General features: G+C 38.9%; 1 protein-coding gene across 2 annotated transcripts in view; it reads left to right on the top strand.

Moving 5' to 3' along the window:
• Window positions 1-499: 499 nt before the first annotated feature.
• Window positions 500-17,006, top strand: part of LOC131144653 (oxysterol-binding protein-related protein 1D) — a 45,230-nt gene continuing 28,723 nt past the window's right edge. Inside the window, exons 1-5 of one of the 2 annotated variants that reach the window (XM_058093426.1) lie at window positions 501-648; window positions 761-1,535; window positions 2,242-2,598; window positions 3,910-3,997; window positions 4,489-4,961. In XM_058093426.1, the coding sequence (XP_057949409.1) occupies window positions 1,011-1,535; window positions 2,242-2,598; window positions 3,910-3,997; window positions 4,489-4,961 (1,443 nt within the window). In that variant the 5' untranslated portion in view covers window positions 501-648; window positions 761-1,010. Of the gene's footprint in view, window positions 1,536-2,241; window positions 2,599-3,909; window positions 3,998-4,488; window positions 4,962-17,006 lie in introns of both variants that reach the window. The other variant, XM_058093427.1, reaches the window with a different exon arrangement.

The raw sequence follows: 17,006 nt of genomic DNA, 5'->3' as shown, positions 1-17,006 counted from the left end.
GTGAACTGAAAAAAGCTGATAAGTTGAAAATGTTGATATATTTTATTAATTTTAAAATTTTATGCAAGGTTTACTAAGTTCATAAAACATTTTTATTTATATTTTTTACAAACTAATTTATCTGAACAAAAATAACATTTTATTTATATTTATAAAAAATTTTAAAAACAAATATTTCTCGGAAATATTGACTAATAATGAAAGCGAGACAACGTTTACTGATCGTCCTTGACGAAATGACCAACAAACCCCCAGTGGATACTAATATCATGCAGACGCCAAGAGCCCCAGAGGGGCAGCAGCGTCATTCCAGATGAGCTTCAACAAGAGTGGGCCCACATGGAGGAAAAACCTTTACCCTGAACCAACGGACAGATGCTTCCCCACCCAATCACTACCTGGGCTCAACGGCGCATGTTAGCTGTCCCTCCACAATCATTACTTTCCAAACCGAAAAAACAAGCCATGCATTTATACGAGCGCAATGCGCCCAGCAGCTTAACCTGCGCAGCTACGCCTCCTCCCCCTTCCCTTCCCACACGGCTTCTCTCGCTCCGTCATTTGTGCCCCTTCCACTCTCTCCACTCGCTCTCTCTCTCTCTGGAGCTGCATCACTAATGAGTGAATTAAATTGGATCTGCTAGCGCGGTACACATCTCTATCGTCTGCATGCTTAATTGGCGAGCTCTGCACTTGCAGCTGCTCATTACTCTTTCTCTATCTCTCCCTTGATTGGTCTCCAGATCTTATGTCATTTCAGAACATTATAGGGTGGGACGCCACTTCGTGCTCCGATCGGCTTCTCAAGCGCTGCTTGGCCGAGGAGATCACTTCCGAATTGGATCTTCTCCAGCCGGCGCTCTTCTTCTGTAGACAGCGATGTGCGGGAGGCCAGTGCGGTTCTGCTTCTGCATTTCCGAGGTGCGTCATTTTCGCCTGATGCGGTCCCCGTGATCGATCGACGCTAGCTGTAGCGTTTTTGCGTTTTGAATGATTCCAGTTCGTTCCGGATGAATCCTCTTTGCTGCATTGCTCCGGTCTCCATCGATCGGGACCGGGCCAACCCGGTCGTAGCTAAACAGCCGAGCCAGTTGCAGCTAGGGTTCGAGAGTTCTTTGAGAAGCACCGGTGCGAAACCGAGCCTTTTAGCTCAGGTCTCGTCGGTGGGGACCGATTCGGAAGGGTTGTGTTCTGTGAATAACGAGGCGGAGGATGCGGTGAGCGAAACGAGGGAATCGAAAGTGTATTGTGGGAATGGAGGGGTTACTGGTGGTGGAGTGGCTGGGATTCTGTACAAGTGGGTGAATTACGGGAAGGGCTGGAGGTCGAGGTGGTTTGTGCTTGAAGATGGCGTGCTTTCGTACTACAAGGTTCACGGGCCGGACAAGATTGTGATGAGTCCCGGAAGAGAGAAGGGTGTTAAGGTAATTGGGGAGGAGTCTTTTAGATATATGAGGAAGGCTAGTTGGAGCAATAGTCGGCTTGCTAATGGGTCTGCTAAGCAGTGGAAGCCTTTCGGGGAGATACATTTGAAGGTTAGCTTTTTACTTAATATGTTTATCTTAGTTCGTTGATTCGTTCTCTTTACTGGTAAATTTTGTTTTAGTGTTTAACAGTGTATGTCAATTTACTGCAACAATGCTGCTGCAATCCGTTCTTGTATTGCAAAACAGAAGCAGCCATAGAAGGCGTTTGATGTATGCGGTTTTGTTTTTAATTTTTGTTGGGATAAATGATGGAGATAATTTGTTAGGCAAAGAAGATAAGACTCCAAAGAGAACAACATCAACAACGAAATTTATGTTGGATTTCTATAAAATATTAAACCAAGACTTCTTCATATTTTTTAAGACTTGATGTACTTGTTGCTGCTCGCATGCGCAACTGTTGTTCTTGTAGGTATTTTTTTAAAATTTTTGCAAAAAAAAAAAAAAAAAATTACATATGGAGTAAACTTGTATTTAGCTTGATAACCCAAGAAGAGCAAATACTTGGTGTAAAAATTTACTTTACAAATTTTGAATCTGAAACTCATAAGCAAATCATTAGTGGGTGGAATTTGATATTAAAACTTCTTGTCCCCTAAATAACAACTGGATGAGCAAGCAAATACGGGAATGGTGATATAAGTGACCGCCCATAATTGGGTTAGGCAGGTCCATGCTAATGTGCTTGCGAGCCTTCTTTTCCATAATTTCCTCTTTCCGAGTGGCTGTTGAATTTTAAAAAATGTGTTTGCAGGTTTCTTCAATACGAGCAAGCAAGTCAGATGATAAAAGACTCTCCATATTCACAGGAACAAAAACACTTCACTTGCGCTGCCTATCTAGAGAGGACAGAGCTGCATGGATTGAAGCACTGCTGGCTGCTAAAGACCTTTTCCCTAGAGTATTGGCTAGTAGTGATTTTGCATTCCCGGAAGAGGTTGTTGTTTCAACTGAGAAGCTAAGATCACGGTTATTGCAGGAAGGCATTGGTGAGCCAGTCATTAAGGACTGCGAATCTATTATGCTTTTGGAACTCTCTGATATGCAAAACAAGTTGAACGCTCTCCAACATAAGCATGTAATGCTGTTAGACAAATTAAGACAATTAGAGGTATTTCTCCTGTAGTATGATAATAACACACAAAAGTTGAGTGAATTGACGCTTGTCTGCTGGTGTTTATTTCTAGTATATTATTATTTTCTGATCCTGTTACCAGTTGTATTGACTTTAATGATGTCATATTTCTCAATCACTGGGCTGTATTTGAATTTTTTTTCACCAATAGTGTGTTTATGCTAATATGATGTGACCTGTAGACATGGTATGCCAGGATTAATAATGAAATACAGTCATCATGGTAGATCTTGAAGTCTTCATTTTTTAGTCAAATCTATTGGTTGGTATCAATAGGTGAATTGGTTTAGGCTGAAGGCATTTTGAGGACTGAAAGAAGTCTTTTCCATAAAGAAATGTAGTTAATGAGTGAGGAAAGACATTATGGACCATGTTCGGTAGAACATAGTGCCCTACATAGAGTGTTGTTGGGGAGAAGGACTTCCATTGTCAACACTTCATAGTAGGGCAGGCTGTTGACTTTAGCTGATTTACTAAATGGATGGTCAAATGTTTAGTAGTTACTTTGGTCCTTGTTTGAAATAGAAGCATACTTGTAGTGTCTTCCACACCTATGAATTTTGCAATATTTAAATGCAATGTTTCTCTTTGTTTCATGTCTATTAATCTATTATCTGCAAGCTGTGTACATCAATTTTTACTGCCAATTTTTTATCCATCTCAATTTTGGTTTGATTAGATGAGCTTAGGTTTTGCTCTTGTCTGCCTTGTTTTATCTTGATTTATGTTGTTCCACAATCAACTGCTCATGGCTGAAGGCATTTTGAGGACTGGAAGAAATCTTTTCCATAAAGAAATGTGGTTAATGCGCGTGGAAAGACATTATGGACCATGTTCGGTAGAACATAGTGCCCTACATAGAGTGTTGTTGGGGAGAAGGACTTCCATTGTCAACTTCATAGTAGGGCAGGCTGTTGACTTTAGCTGATTTACTAAATGGATGGTCAAATCTTTAGTAATTACTTTGGTCCTTGTTTGAAATAGAAGCATACTTGTAGTGTCTTCCACACCTATGAATTTTGCTATATTTTTAAATGCAATGTTTCTCTCTGTTTCATGTCTATTAATCTATTATCTGCAAGCTGTGTACATCAATTTTACTGCCAATTTTTTATCCATCTCAATTTTGGTTTGATTAGATGAGCTTATATTTTGCTCTTGTCTGCCTTGTTTTATCTTGATTTATGTTGTTCCACAATCAACCGCTCATGGATTTCCCAATTCATTCGCTTTTGGAGCTGGTGATGGAGGATAACTTACCCATTTTTTTTGTATAATGGATTGCAGTCAGAGAAAATAGAGCTGGAAACCACTGTAGTGGATGAAACAAAGGGACGTGAATCATGTTGTGGGCAAGGAAATAGAAGATTCAGTGGTTAGTTGAGCTCCAGAGTTATCATCATTATATTTTTTGTTAAAAATGTTTTGCTGCACTAAGGAAGACAAATGTATTTTGAAAAATTGAATATTTAATACTTTTGTTGATATTGAATATTAGCATCTTAACAAGATGCTGAACAGTTGATAAACGGTCCTAAAAGTTTAACTCTTTGCAAATAACTTTTGGTTGCCTAGAATTTTCTACACAAATTCTCTTGATATCAGCAGTCAGCGCACAATTTGAAATGACATCCCTTAACTTCTCAGGTCTTGAAAAAAGCACGGTTCACATTATTGTGTAATTTGTGTATAGAAGACTTGTTGTATTCTAGCATTACAAATTACCCTTATATTGTAGCTGTGTGGCAATTACATATATACGTTCCTTAATCCCTTCTGGATTTCTTCTCTGATTAGATCAGTAGTGATGATTTCTTTTGTTCTAAAATTTGAGATAACACACTTATTATCCTTGCAATGCTACAGATTTCTATTCCATCATGTCAGAGGGCTCTGCAAGTGATTCTGATGCTGATAATTTCAGTCAAGGGGTAGAAATCGAAACAGATGATGATGATGGAATATTTTTTGATACAAATGATTTTTTATCTTCTGAGCTAAGAAGCTCTTCTTATCGTAGTCGAGAGGCTGTGGGAAATGCTTTTAGTTCTTTGGTATATGATAAAGATTTTTTATTTTCTGATCACTTGCATGAGGTTGAAAAGGAGATCAGGACAGTCCAATACCCATACATCCAAAGAAGGGATAGTTTGCCAGAACCAAAAGAGAAAGAAAACCCAGTTGGTCTATGGTCAATTATTAAGGACAATATTGGAAAGGACCTGTCTGGAGTTTGTCTTCCTGTTTACTTCAACGAGCCGCTTTCTTCCTTGCAGAAGTGCTTTGAAGATTTGGAGTATTCATACTTGGTTGATCGAGCATTGGCATGGGGAAAGCAGGTCAGATCCTCATTGGCTTTCTTTTGTGGCAAAGAAGTTTCTTAAAGCATGATCTGCTAGTTACATTTTAATCCAGGTAGTTGCCAGCCTTAGTTTTGAAGCACCCTTGTTATTTGATGTACTTCACCCTCCCATGTTGGGCAGTGCATCCATGTTGTCCAGACATAGACTGCATTCTGTACCACATCAAATTTTTCTTTATTTAGATCTGTATTGTTAATCAATATAATTACTGTGTAGAGCATGTAGGAACCCTGAATAGATATGGTCTTGACAAGAAGTCAAGAACTTTCATTATGTGCTATTTTGCATGATTAAGGACAACTTCCCATGTGATACTATTATAGTATTATTGTGAATCCTTTGCCTCTCCAACGTGATGTGCCTTTCCTGCTGAAGAAAATTGAGGTCATGGTATTCTCTTATATAAAAGTGATTTTCTCCAAGTGCCATAGCTTCCTATTCTTTTGAGTTTTAGGCATCCGGTTGAAGTTTGAAATCTTCTCCCCTAGTTTTGGTCCTTTAGGAGAATTTTTTTATTAATTTCTATAAATCCAATATTTTTATTTATGAATTCAGCATGCTGTTTTTCACAGCCCCATTCAATTGTTCTGTCCTGCTTCTCAGTCTGAGCTCTAAGCTAAAAAATGTGGATTATGTTGGAAGAAAGAGGTTTTGGCTTGTCTTTCTTTTAGAGATTCTTATGAATCACTTAGTGTTCAGGTTCTGGCTTTGAGGATATATAGGAGGTATAGGCACTCTACTTGCTCCACATTATATGATTAAATCAATTTCGTATGTGCGGGTGAATTACTCTAGCATGCCCTTTTAACTGTGAAAAGGAATACTGTTTTTAACAATGAATGTTTGCTGTTGAAAGTGGAAAATGTCACTGCTAGTTATGGATTGTTGGCATCATGAATTGCTAAAAGATTTTATCATGATCATTTAAATGATCAAAGTGATTTGCTAACCACAAGCTTTAGACTGGTAAGTTTGGGGCTTGCCTACAATTGTGGATTCTTTTTGACTCCTAATCTGCATATGGACCATATTGGTTGCTACTTCTTTTTCTTGTCTGAAGGGGTGGGGATGTCTACCAAGTTTACATCCATTTCCTTCTGGTTGTTATTTTAAGATTCTGGCTTGAAGGTGGCAAGTAATTCACACATGTGGATTTTTTTTAATATTTTTTATTTATAGAAAAAAGAATATTTATCTTCTTATTGCAAAAGGAAAAGGCATCCTTCAATGGAGAAAATCAAAAGGTTAATTAACACAACCTCTGACTGGTTTGCAATCACTTAAAGACGTACCCCCAAAAACAAAAGAGAAATCTCAAACTGACGCTAAAAAGGAAAAGGCAACACCATCCTAATGCAGGGGTGGAATGAACTTATCCTGAAAAATTGTCTAATTTCAAAACACCTAGAGAATCACAAACTAGATAAACCACCACAAAGGCACGTTGTTTATCCCAAAAACTGAAATTTTGAGAGAGAGTGCACGTGACGTGTAAAAAAAAACGTATTTGGATTCATGAGAGAGAGAGAGAGAGAGAGTATGTAAGAATATCAAAGTGATAGGAGTAAAAGAAACAGAGGATAGAAATATTCAAGTTCTTGATTGATATGGGTGATTCTTATAAAGTTCCAGTACGACAGAATAGCTAAATTGTAGTGATTTAAAAATTTAAATAACAGTGGAAATATCAGATCGTTTGTCTTTCTTGGTCTCCTCCTGATTTTCCTCCAGGTGACAGCTTGATCTCCTCCCGGTTTTCCACCAGTTAACAACTATTGGTTTGTTGATCTCCTCCTGATTTTGCTCCAGTTGACAGCTACTGGTTTGTTTTCTTGGTTTGTTATTTAGCTCCACATTTTCCTCTACACGCCCCCTTAATCTGAAGGGTAGTGTTTGAACATTCAAATTGGCCAAGACAATTTTGAAATTTGCGAGGGGACACCAGCTTAGTCAATGAATCATCAAGTTGATCTCTACCGGAGATATGAAAAGAAGCAGATGCTGCTGTAGTTTCAATGAATAATTTGCCACACATTTCATTGATAACAATTCTATCTTATATACACAATAGTTGAGGAGCTAATTTAGGAATTATACAAGCGTTGAAGCTAAATCTATGCTACTGTTACAATGTACAGCTATAGAATTCAAACTTAGAATCAGTTACAAATATAGAATTAATGACAGAATATGTGACATGATTTTAGGCTAGACATGCTCTGTTTTGGTTTGATTGTGACCCACACATTCTTCCCTTATATGCCCCCGCAAGGTTGAGCTTCCATCGGCAAGACCAATCTTGTTGCGGAGTATTTCCGTGCGCTGTTTTGACTAGGACTTCATTAACAGATCAGCTAGTTGATCTCGAGTATGTACATGTCTGACTTTGAGGCTTCCGTTTTGCACTAAGTAATGAATATCAATTTGAATGTGTTTCATGTGCGAATGATTGACTGGGTTATAACTGAGATGTGTGGCTTCGAGATGATCACATAACAGCTGAGGGGAGTCTTTGACTGGAAATTCTAGTTTTTTGAAAAGAGTGGATAGCCACATCGTCTCGGAAGCTGCATTTGCTAGTGCCCGGTATTCAGCCTCTGTTGTGGATCGTGCAACTGCTCTTTGTTTCTTTGAGCTCCAAGAAATGGGATTAGATCCTAAAAAGCTGATATATGCAGAGGTTGACGTGCGGTCATCAATATTTCCAGCCCAATCAGCATCGGAGTATGTCCTTAATACCGGAGTTCCAGCTTTGGTGATCTGAATACCATGAAAAATGGTTTGTTTTAAGTAATGGAGGAGCCTCTTGGTTGCTGTCCAGTGATTTGCAGTTAGCTTGTGCATGAATTGAGAGAGTTTGTTGACTGCAAATGAGATATCTGGACGCGTCAGGGAAAGGTATTGAAGGCTGCCAATGATTCTACGGAATTCTGAGCTGTCCACAGCAGCAGTGCCATCAACTAATTGAAGAGATTGAGTTGTAGAGAGAGGTGTTGAGACATCTTTTGCACCACTCATACTTGTGTTGGCCAAAAGTTCATGAACATATTTATGTTGTGATAGGAATAATCCTGCCCGGCTTGGGATCACTTCAATCCCTAAGAAAAAATGAGGGGAACCCATATCTTTGAGAGAAAACATGTCAACCAGCTGCTTAATAATAGAGGCCACAAAAGTTGAATTATTTCCCGTAATTATAAGATCATCAACATATACCATGAAATAACAAAGAGTTGATCCTTGTATGTAAATAAAGAGAGAGGAGTCTGCTTTGGAGTTGGAAAAACCCAGCTAAATAATGGCATTTTTAAGTGCTGTGTACCAAGCCCGTGGGGCTTGTTTAAGCCCATAGATTGCCTTTTTTAGCTTGCAAACATGGTTAGGTTTGGACAAATCTTTGAACCTTGGGGGTTGCTCCATAAACAAAGTCTCAGTTAATTCGCCATTTAGAAAGGCATTGTTGACATCCATTTGCCTCAAATCCCATCCATTCATGACTGCAATTGATAAGACAACTGAAATAGTTGCGGGTTTAACCACAAGGCTAAAGGTTTCTTTGTAATCAACACTAGAATGTTGATTATAGCCCTTAGCAACTAGACAGGCTTTGAATCTTTCCACTGACCCATCGACTTTCCGTTTTACTCGGAATACCCACTTACAACCCACTGGTTTACAATTTGAAGATGATAAAACGAGGTCCCAAGACCCATATTTCATTAGAGCAATAAGCTCATTGGACATGGCCTCACGCCAGTGAGGTTGAGATATTGCTTGGCACACACTCGTTGGCTTAGTGGTTTGGGGAATAGGATATTTGGACACGGTATGGATTTGTTTGGGTTTGAAAATTTGGTTCATTGAACTTGTGGTCATGTTATGTGTGCGTTGGGGAGGATTATTTGTTTCGGGAAGCGTGAGCAAAATTCAATTTCAATATTTCTTGAATTCTTAAAATATATACATCCCAATCTTACAATATATAGTACAAACAAAGACTCTAAACAAGGAAACTACAAAATAATACACAATTTTCTACATTTACTCACTTTCGTAATTTACTCAATATTGTCAAGGATACTCGGGATTTCAACACTCTCCCTCAAGTTGGATCATAGATATTAATCATATCCAACTTGCCAATGAAATCGTCAAAGTTCTGTCGTGCTAACCCTTTAGTAAAGATATCTGCAGTTTGTTCCTTGGTAGGTACATAAGTCATACAGATGATTCCTTCTTCAACCTTCTCTTTGATAAAATGTCGGTCCACTTCCACATGTTTAGTCCTGTCATGTTGAATTGGATTGGGAGAGATACCGATGGCTGCTTTGTTGTCACAATAGAGTTTGATAGGAAATTTCACCGAAACTTGTAGCTCTTCCAAGAGTTTCCGTAACCATAGTCCTTCACATGTCGCCTGTGCAACTACTCTAAATTCAATTTCGGTGCTACTTCGTGTAACGACCTGCTTAATTAACTGATTTTTTTTTTCCATTGTAATAATTATCATACTCTAATACCATAACATTATCCTAAGCAGTGAGAAGCATAATCATATAAACAAAACCTAAACCATTACATACAATACCAGAGTTCTGAAATGTTTTGCAATATATACAACATAATTGTATCCCCAAAAATGCCCTCAACTAGCTAGGGCAATACAAAATGCTCCCCAAAATGATACTCTATGTCAGGGCACTACTGAAGCCCTTCTATTTGCGAGCCTGGTCTGCTCGCCTACCTGGATCACGTGAAAAATATTTCAACACTGGGATGAGCCAATGCTCAGTAAGAGAAAATATGCTATTACTAGTGTGTGGCAAATGAGCTACTACATATCATGAAATCTGTTTCACATAAATATGAATAACTGAGTATAAAAGTACAGTACAAATAATAAAACACACCACCCCTTTTCCCTATTGCTTAACATATCAGTATTATGATTATAATTCAAAATACTTCTAGTGTATATAGTAGGATCCCTGTTTCTGTAAATCAATACGTAAGTAATAGTAACTGAAACTGTTCCCTGTGGCTATCTGTGTCATGACATGCCCCTCATGATGAGGTTGTGCGGCCCGTAGGCTGGATTTACCCTGGTTGGCCAACCAGGAATAAATCACTGAACTCCGTCAGTCGACCTGCCCACCTCAACCCATATCTGGATGGGGAGCCTAACCTCTTCAAGGGCCTAGGTGGTCGATCGTACCACGTATATCTGAATAGGTGGTTGCACTCATATAGTAACATAGTCTCTGTAGCAACGGTACCGTGCTCTGTAGCTGCAAGTCCAACAGGGTCTGATATCGTATAATATATTTCTATATAAGTGTCTATCTGATTTACCATGATTCTGAAGTATTGAAATAACCATGATATTGCATAACGTACTGAAATCTGAATAATCATAACATGGAACTGCATATTCGTAATATTGGAATTTGTGTTATCATGGTACTGAAATTCATAGATCATGGTACTGAAATATCGTAAAATCATGATACTGAAATCCATAAAATCATGATATTGAAGTTCGTATAACCATAGTACTTAAATCTGTAATAATCATGGTACTGAAATTCATAAAAAAAAATCATGAAACTACAATTCATAAACATATCCCCGTACTACATACATAATCACAAGCCACACAATACTAAAATACATAATTTTCGTAAATAAATGAGTTGTATAATATTTAGAAATTTTCTAGCATAGCATATTTCCCTTACCTTAACTTTGAAAAGCCCCTACTGTATTCTAGCCTGATACCCGCAGGGCCTCCTACAAAACACCCTGAAACCAATATTTGCCATAACTAAACATCAGTATTTTTCTGTTTATATCATTTCTTATAACTACCACAAGGCCAAAAGGAGACTAAAAGGCCTTACCTTGAATTTGAGATGATTTCCAACTCTGATTTCCCGACGATCCGCTCCGGTAGATGCGTAGAGAACTCCGCCAGGAGCGTCGTAGTAGCTTTGGATCGTCGATCCGGCGACCGGTGGGGCCGGAAATGAAGAGAGAAGGGAGAGGGGGTCGTAGGAGAGAGAGAGGAGAGAGAGAGCGGCGAGAGAAATGAAGATTATCTCGGATTTCCACTATTTATAGAGCCAAGCTCGTCGATGAGACACGTCACTTCGTCGATGAGCCCTTCACAAAATTCGTCGACGAGGCCCTGTGTTTGTTGATGAAATTCAGAGCAGCCCGAACTGTCTCTTAGTATTTTCTCGTGGACGAAATTCTGAAGACCTTCGTCGACGAGACCCTGTGTTCGTCGACGAAGCTGAGCAATTTCCTTGAAATTATTTTTATTTAATATTATCTCCAAAATGCAATGTCGACGAAGTCTATGACCTCCTTCTGTTTCTGTATCTGTTTTCTTTCCCTCTTATTATTAAAAAACTATTATTCTTCGGGTCACTACACTTCGAGCCACCACATTTTGTTTTTTACTACTCCAAGTTACCAAATTTCCCCATACAAATGTGCAATATCCAGTGGTTGATTTTTTGTCTTCTGCCGATCCTACCCAATCTGCATCTGTGAAGATTTCCACTTCCTTGCTTTCACATTTTTTAAAGAAGAGTCCCTTGCCTGGAGAACCCTTGAGGTACCTGAGGATCTTATACACAACATCTAGATGAGTCTTTTTTGGTGAATGCATGTGTTGAATTACAACACTTACCGCAAATGCAATGTTGGGTCGGGTGTGCGATAAGTAAATTCATTTACCAACCAATCTCTGATATCTTTCTCTTTCAACTGGTATTCCACATTCTTCGATCCTATTTACTGCTTCAATCAGAGTTTCACTAGGTTTGCATCCATGCATGTCAGTTTCGGTTAGAAGATCAAGGATATACTTTCGTTGAGAGACATTGATACCTTTCTTTGATCCAGCAATTTTCATTCCCAAGAAGTATCGCATTTGTCCCAGGTCTTTAACTTCAAATTCAGCAGCTAGGACTTTCTTTAATCTTTCCATCTCCGCTGTATTATCTCCAGTTAGAATTATATCATCAACATATACTATCAGAATTGTTTTCTTACTATTTTAAGACTGTTTGAAGAACATAGTGTGATTTGATTGCCCTTGTCGATATCCCTGATTTTTAATTACCTTTGCAAATCTGTCAAACCATGCTCTAGGGGATTGCTTGAGTCCATACAAGGAATTCTTGAGTTTGCGTACTCTATTTTCTTCACCTTTCTTACTGAATCTTGGTGGTATAGTCATGTAGACTTCTTCTTCTAGCTCACCATTTAGAAATGCATTCTTAATGTCTAGTTGCTGTAGTGGCCAATCTAAGTTAGCTGCTAATGACAGGAGTACCCGTATTGTGTTTAGTTTTGCCACTGGTGCAAATGTCTCCATGTAGTCAATGTCGTAAGTCTGTGTAAATCCTTTTGCAACAAGTCTGGCTTTATATCGTTCAACTGTCCCATTAGCTCTATATTTTCTTGTGAAAACCCATTTGCAGCCAACTGGTTTCTTTCCACTCGGTAGGTTCATAACATTCCAAGTTTCATTTTTTTCGAGAGCCCACATTTCTTCCATAACGACTTTATCTTTTGGAATTTTTATCCTGTCAAGGTTAGAAGTAAAAATACGATACCCTGTAGACAGAGTTTTATAGGACATGTATTGTGACCAAAGATATAGAGTACATGACCTAGTTTGTTTTTTGACTGCAATGGGTAAATTTATGTTATCAGGTGTAGACTTATCAGAAGAAAGCTCATGATCATTGATTACCTGATCAAGACTGGGCGTCAACTCATGGTTGCTTGGAGCTATCACCCGTTTCGACTCTTTTGGTGCCTCAGGTATGAGATTCTCCCTATGCTTTGTTTTTGGCTTTCTGGAGTAAACAAGTATTTCTTTTTGTTTTTCTGCATCTCCCCTTGAGTTGAAGTGATCATTTGTATATGGTAGGTCAGGACATGCAATGGGAGACGCAATAGATGGGTTAGGGAATGAAGCAATGGGAGACTCATTAGATGGCACAGATTCAGTAGTAAAGAAATCAAAGAATTGATCTTCACTCCACTTCTCCCCCTGAAGAGAGGGCTTCTGGAAATAAGGAGTGGTTTAAAAAAAAGTGACATCAAGGCTAACAAACATTTTTTTGGAGACCAGGTCATAACATTTGTAACCTTTCTGGGTAGGAGAGTAACCAATAAAGACACATTTAACGGCACGAGGTTCAATTTATCTTGGTTGTGAGCTTGAACATGAACAAATGCAGTACATCTAAAGATTTTTAGAAGGAGACTGGAGTGGAGTCGAGAGGTAGGAAAATATTCCTGAAATTTTTGGAGAGGAGTTGTAAAGGAAAGAACTCGACTCGGCATTCGATTAATGAGATGTGTAACTGTTAAGATAGCATCGCCTCAAAAATAGTTCCTCATATTTGTAGTGAACATCAATGCCCGAGTTACTTAAAGTATATGTCTGTTTTTTCGTTCAGTGAATCCATTTTGTTGAAAGGTATCCACACAAGAACTTTGATGTACAATTCCACTTTCTTGAAGATAATTTCCCAGAATATCATTAAAATATTCTGTACCATTATCAGTACGTAGAATTTGAATGCGAGTTTAAAATTGTGTTTGAAACATTGAGCGAAAACTGACAAAAATAGATTGGACTTCAGTTTTATCCTTCAATAAGTAGGTAGACCCAACAAATACGAGTATGATCATCAATAAAGGTAACAATCATTTTGTATGAGTGCATTTGGGGGAGCGTGAGGGTCCCCACAAATACTGCGAATCATAGTGAATGGGCGGGGATGGCTTGTATGTGGATTTTGGGAAAGAATTACACTGGTGTTTTGCAAGCTCACAAACTTCACATTGAAAATCAGAAGACATTTTATTTAAACAAATAGAAGGAAACTAAACGTCTTAAATATTGAAAATTTGGGTGACCCATCCTAGAATGCCATAACTAAAGTTCCTTATCTCTAGAAATAGATGCAGAATCACAAATTGCAATATTACATTGTTCACTCGTATTTGTCTCCTCAGAGTAGTAGAGTCCCTCACACACCTTAGCACTACCAATCGTCTTCCCCGATGATAGGTCTTGGAAAACACAATGAGATGAAACAACTTTAGCCGAGCAATTTGAATCTTTTTTCAATTGGCTAATGGATAACATGTTGCAAGATAGCTTAGGAACATGTAGGACAGATTTTAAAGTTATAAAATCAGATATGCGAATACTTCCTTTGCTAGCAACAGGTGATAGAGATCCATCTGCAATTTTTACTTTCAGATTTCTAGTATATGGTGAATAGGATGAGAACAATCGATAAGAGTCAGTCATATGATCAGATGCACCCGTGTCAATTATCCATGGTGATTTGTAATGGGATATAGTATTTAGGGCTAACAAAAAATTACCTCGGTGAGTTAGAGAACCAGTGGAAGACTGACCCGATGTTTGAATTGAGAAAACATTTTATATAGCTGATCCAACTGCTCAGGACTAAATACACCACTTGGAGTGGTATTATTGGTTTTTTCACCTTGTGATTTTTCAGTTGAACTGTCAGTAGTAGCTTGATACCCACGATTTTTTGATATTGTCTCGGCTTCCAATCTGCAGGCTTTCCATGAATCTCCTAGCAGGTATCTTTTGAATGACCTAGCTTTCGACAGTGCTTGCACCATATTTTACCTTTTTGTGATCTTTGCCCAGATCCCGCAGGGCCTTTTGATATAAGGGTTAAGACGTTAGGCCCATTGGGATTCGGCCCATTCCCATTTGTACTTAGAGTTTGGAAGGACAGGTCCGGCCCGATACGATCTCCTTAGGGCCTCAACAACACTTTTCTCCTGCTCTCCTCCCTCCTTACCTCGGCGAATACTTCTCAAGTTGAAGGCAGAGGTAGCCAGCCGAGGATTTGTCCCCGCATGTCGTCTAGATCTCGGTTGAGGCCGGCCAAGAACTCGAATACCCGTTCGTTTTCGAGCCTCCTCCTGTATTGCATGCTGTCGTCGGAGCACTCCCATTCCTCTTCGATGCTCAAATTGAGCTCCTGCCAAAGATGGGTCATCTCCATGAAATACTCCGTGACATCTCTATCGCCTTGCCTCATCTGCCACAACTGGGTTTTGATTTCGAAGATTTGCAAATAACTCTCGACATCAGAGTAGGTTTCACGAACGGCATCCCAGACATCCTTCAGTGTAGGCAAGAACAGGTAGATTTTTCTAATCGCCGGCTTCATCGAGTTGACGAGCAAAGTCGTGACCATGGAGTTTTCGGACCTCCATTTTTGCAAGGCGACAACATCAGTAGGGTCTGGTCTCCTTCGTTCGCCGGTAAGGTAATCCAGTTTCCCTTTTCGTTCAATCACCAATTTTATAGATTGAGCCCCTTCACGGAAGTTTTTTCCGTTCAATTTCTCCATTGAGAGTGGAAAGGCTGTATTGTCCAGCCCATTCAAACCCCCAGTGGATGTAGCCTCTGAATTCCCGTCGGGTTTTCTAGAAGAGGTCGACCCTCTGCTGGTGCTGCTGGCCATTGTTAGCTAAGGTTGAGAAACCCTAGCTCTGATACCATGTGAGTGGAATTCAATTTCAATATTTCTTGAATTCTTAAAATATGTACATCCCAATCTTACAATATCTAATACAAACAAAGACTCTAAACAAGGAAACAATCTCCCTACAGAATAATATACAATTTTCTACATTTACTCACTTTCCTAATTTACTCAATATTGTCAAGGATACTCGGGATTTCAACAGGAAGGGTTGTTTTGGGAAATTATGATTTGGAACTAGGTTTGAATCATGAGACTGTAATTGCAAATTTGAAGAATTACCATTCATATTTTCATGAGGGTTTTCGAAATTACCTGAGGAGGACGCGACGATGGCAGGTGAACCTTCCGGATGCAGCGGTGAGGTTTGTATGCCGAACAACATTGGTGGAGGCACTGCATGCAGTTGAGTATCGAAGAAGAGAGGAAGATATTTGTGATTGTCTTGAGTTTTATGGTTTGTCACGGAAGGCATGGGTTTGGACAAGCTGAAGTGGTGTTGATTTTCATCAAACAACATGTGTTGTGAAATAAAGAATTTTTTGGTTTGTGGTTCAAAACACTTGTATGCGTTTTGGGTTTGTGATTGTCTTGAGTTTTATGGTTTGTCACGGAAGGCATGAGTTTGGACAAGCTGAAGTGGTGTTGATTTTCATCAAACAACATGTGTCGTGAAATGAAGAATTTTTTGGTTTGTGGTTCAAAACACTTGTATGCGTTTTGGGTTGGGGAATAGCCAAGAAAAATGCATGCTTTGGATTTGGGCGGCATTTTATTGGAGTTATAGGGCCGTGTGAGAGGGTAGCAAATACGCCCAAATTTTTTGAATTTCAAATAATTTGGTATTTGACCAAAGAGAGCTTCAAAAGGTGATTTTCCTGGAGAAGAGGCGTTGGTTGTCTATTTATGAGGTAAGATGCTATTTGAAAAGTATGGGGCCAATACGAGAAATCAAGATTTGCATCATGAAGGAGTGTAAGGCCCGTTTCAACTAGATGATGGTGACGACATTCGGAAACACCATTTTGTTGCGGGGTGTGTGGAGCAGTGGTATAGTGAGTTATGCCATGAAGCAATAGATATGATTCTAAAGCAATGAACTCACCACCATTGTTGGAGTATAGTGTTTTGATGATTTTTTGAAAATGGGTTTCAACAAACTTTTTGAAATGCGGGAAAATACTAGAAACACCGGATTTAGTGACCATTGGATAAAACCATGTATATTTTGTATAATGATCAACAAAAATAAGGTAATATCTTGATCCATCAATTCTAGTATAACTAGTAGGACCCCACACATTAGTGTAAATAAGTTCAAGTGGCTCATGACTTTGGAGACTAGTGACACGAAATAGTTGTTGATGTGCTTTATTAATAAGACAAATTTTTATTCGATGAAATAGGAAGAGAAAAATTCTTGACAAAATGATGGACTATTTTAAGAGAA

This window comes from Malania oleifera, chromosome 12 (genome assembly GCF_029873635.1).
Source record: "Malania oleifera isolate guangnan ecotype guangnan chromosome 12, ASM2987363v1, whole genome shotgun sequence".
NCBI classification, from domain to species: domain Eukaryota; kingdom Viridiplantae; phylum Streptophyta; class Magnoliopsida; order Santalales; family Ximeniaceae; genus Malania; species Malania oleifera.
This window is presented reverse-complemented; position numbering and strand designations above follow the sequence as displayed.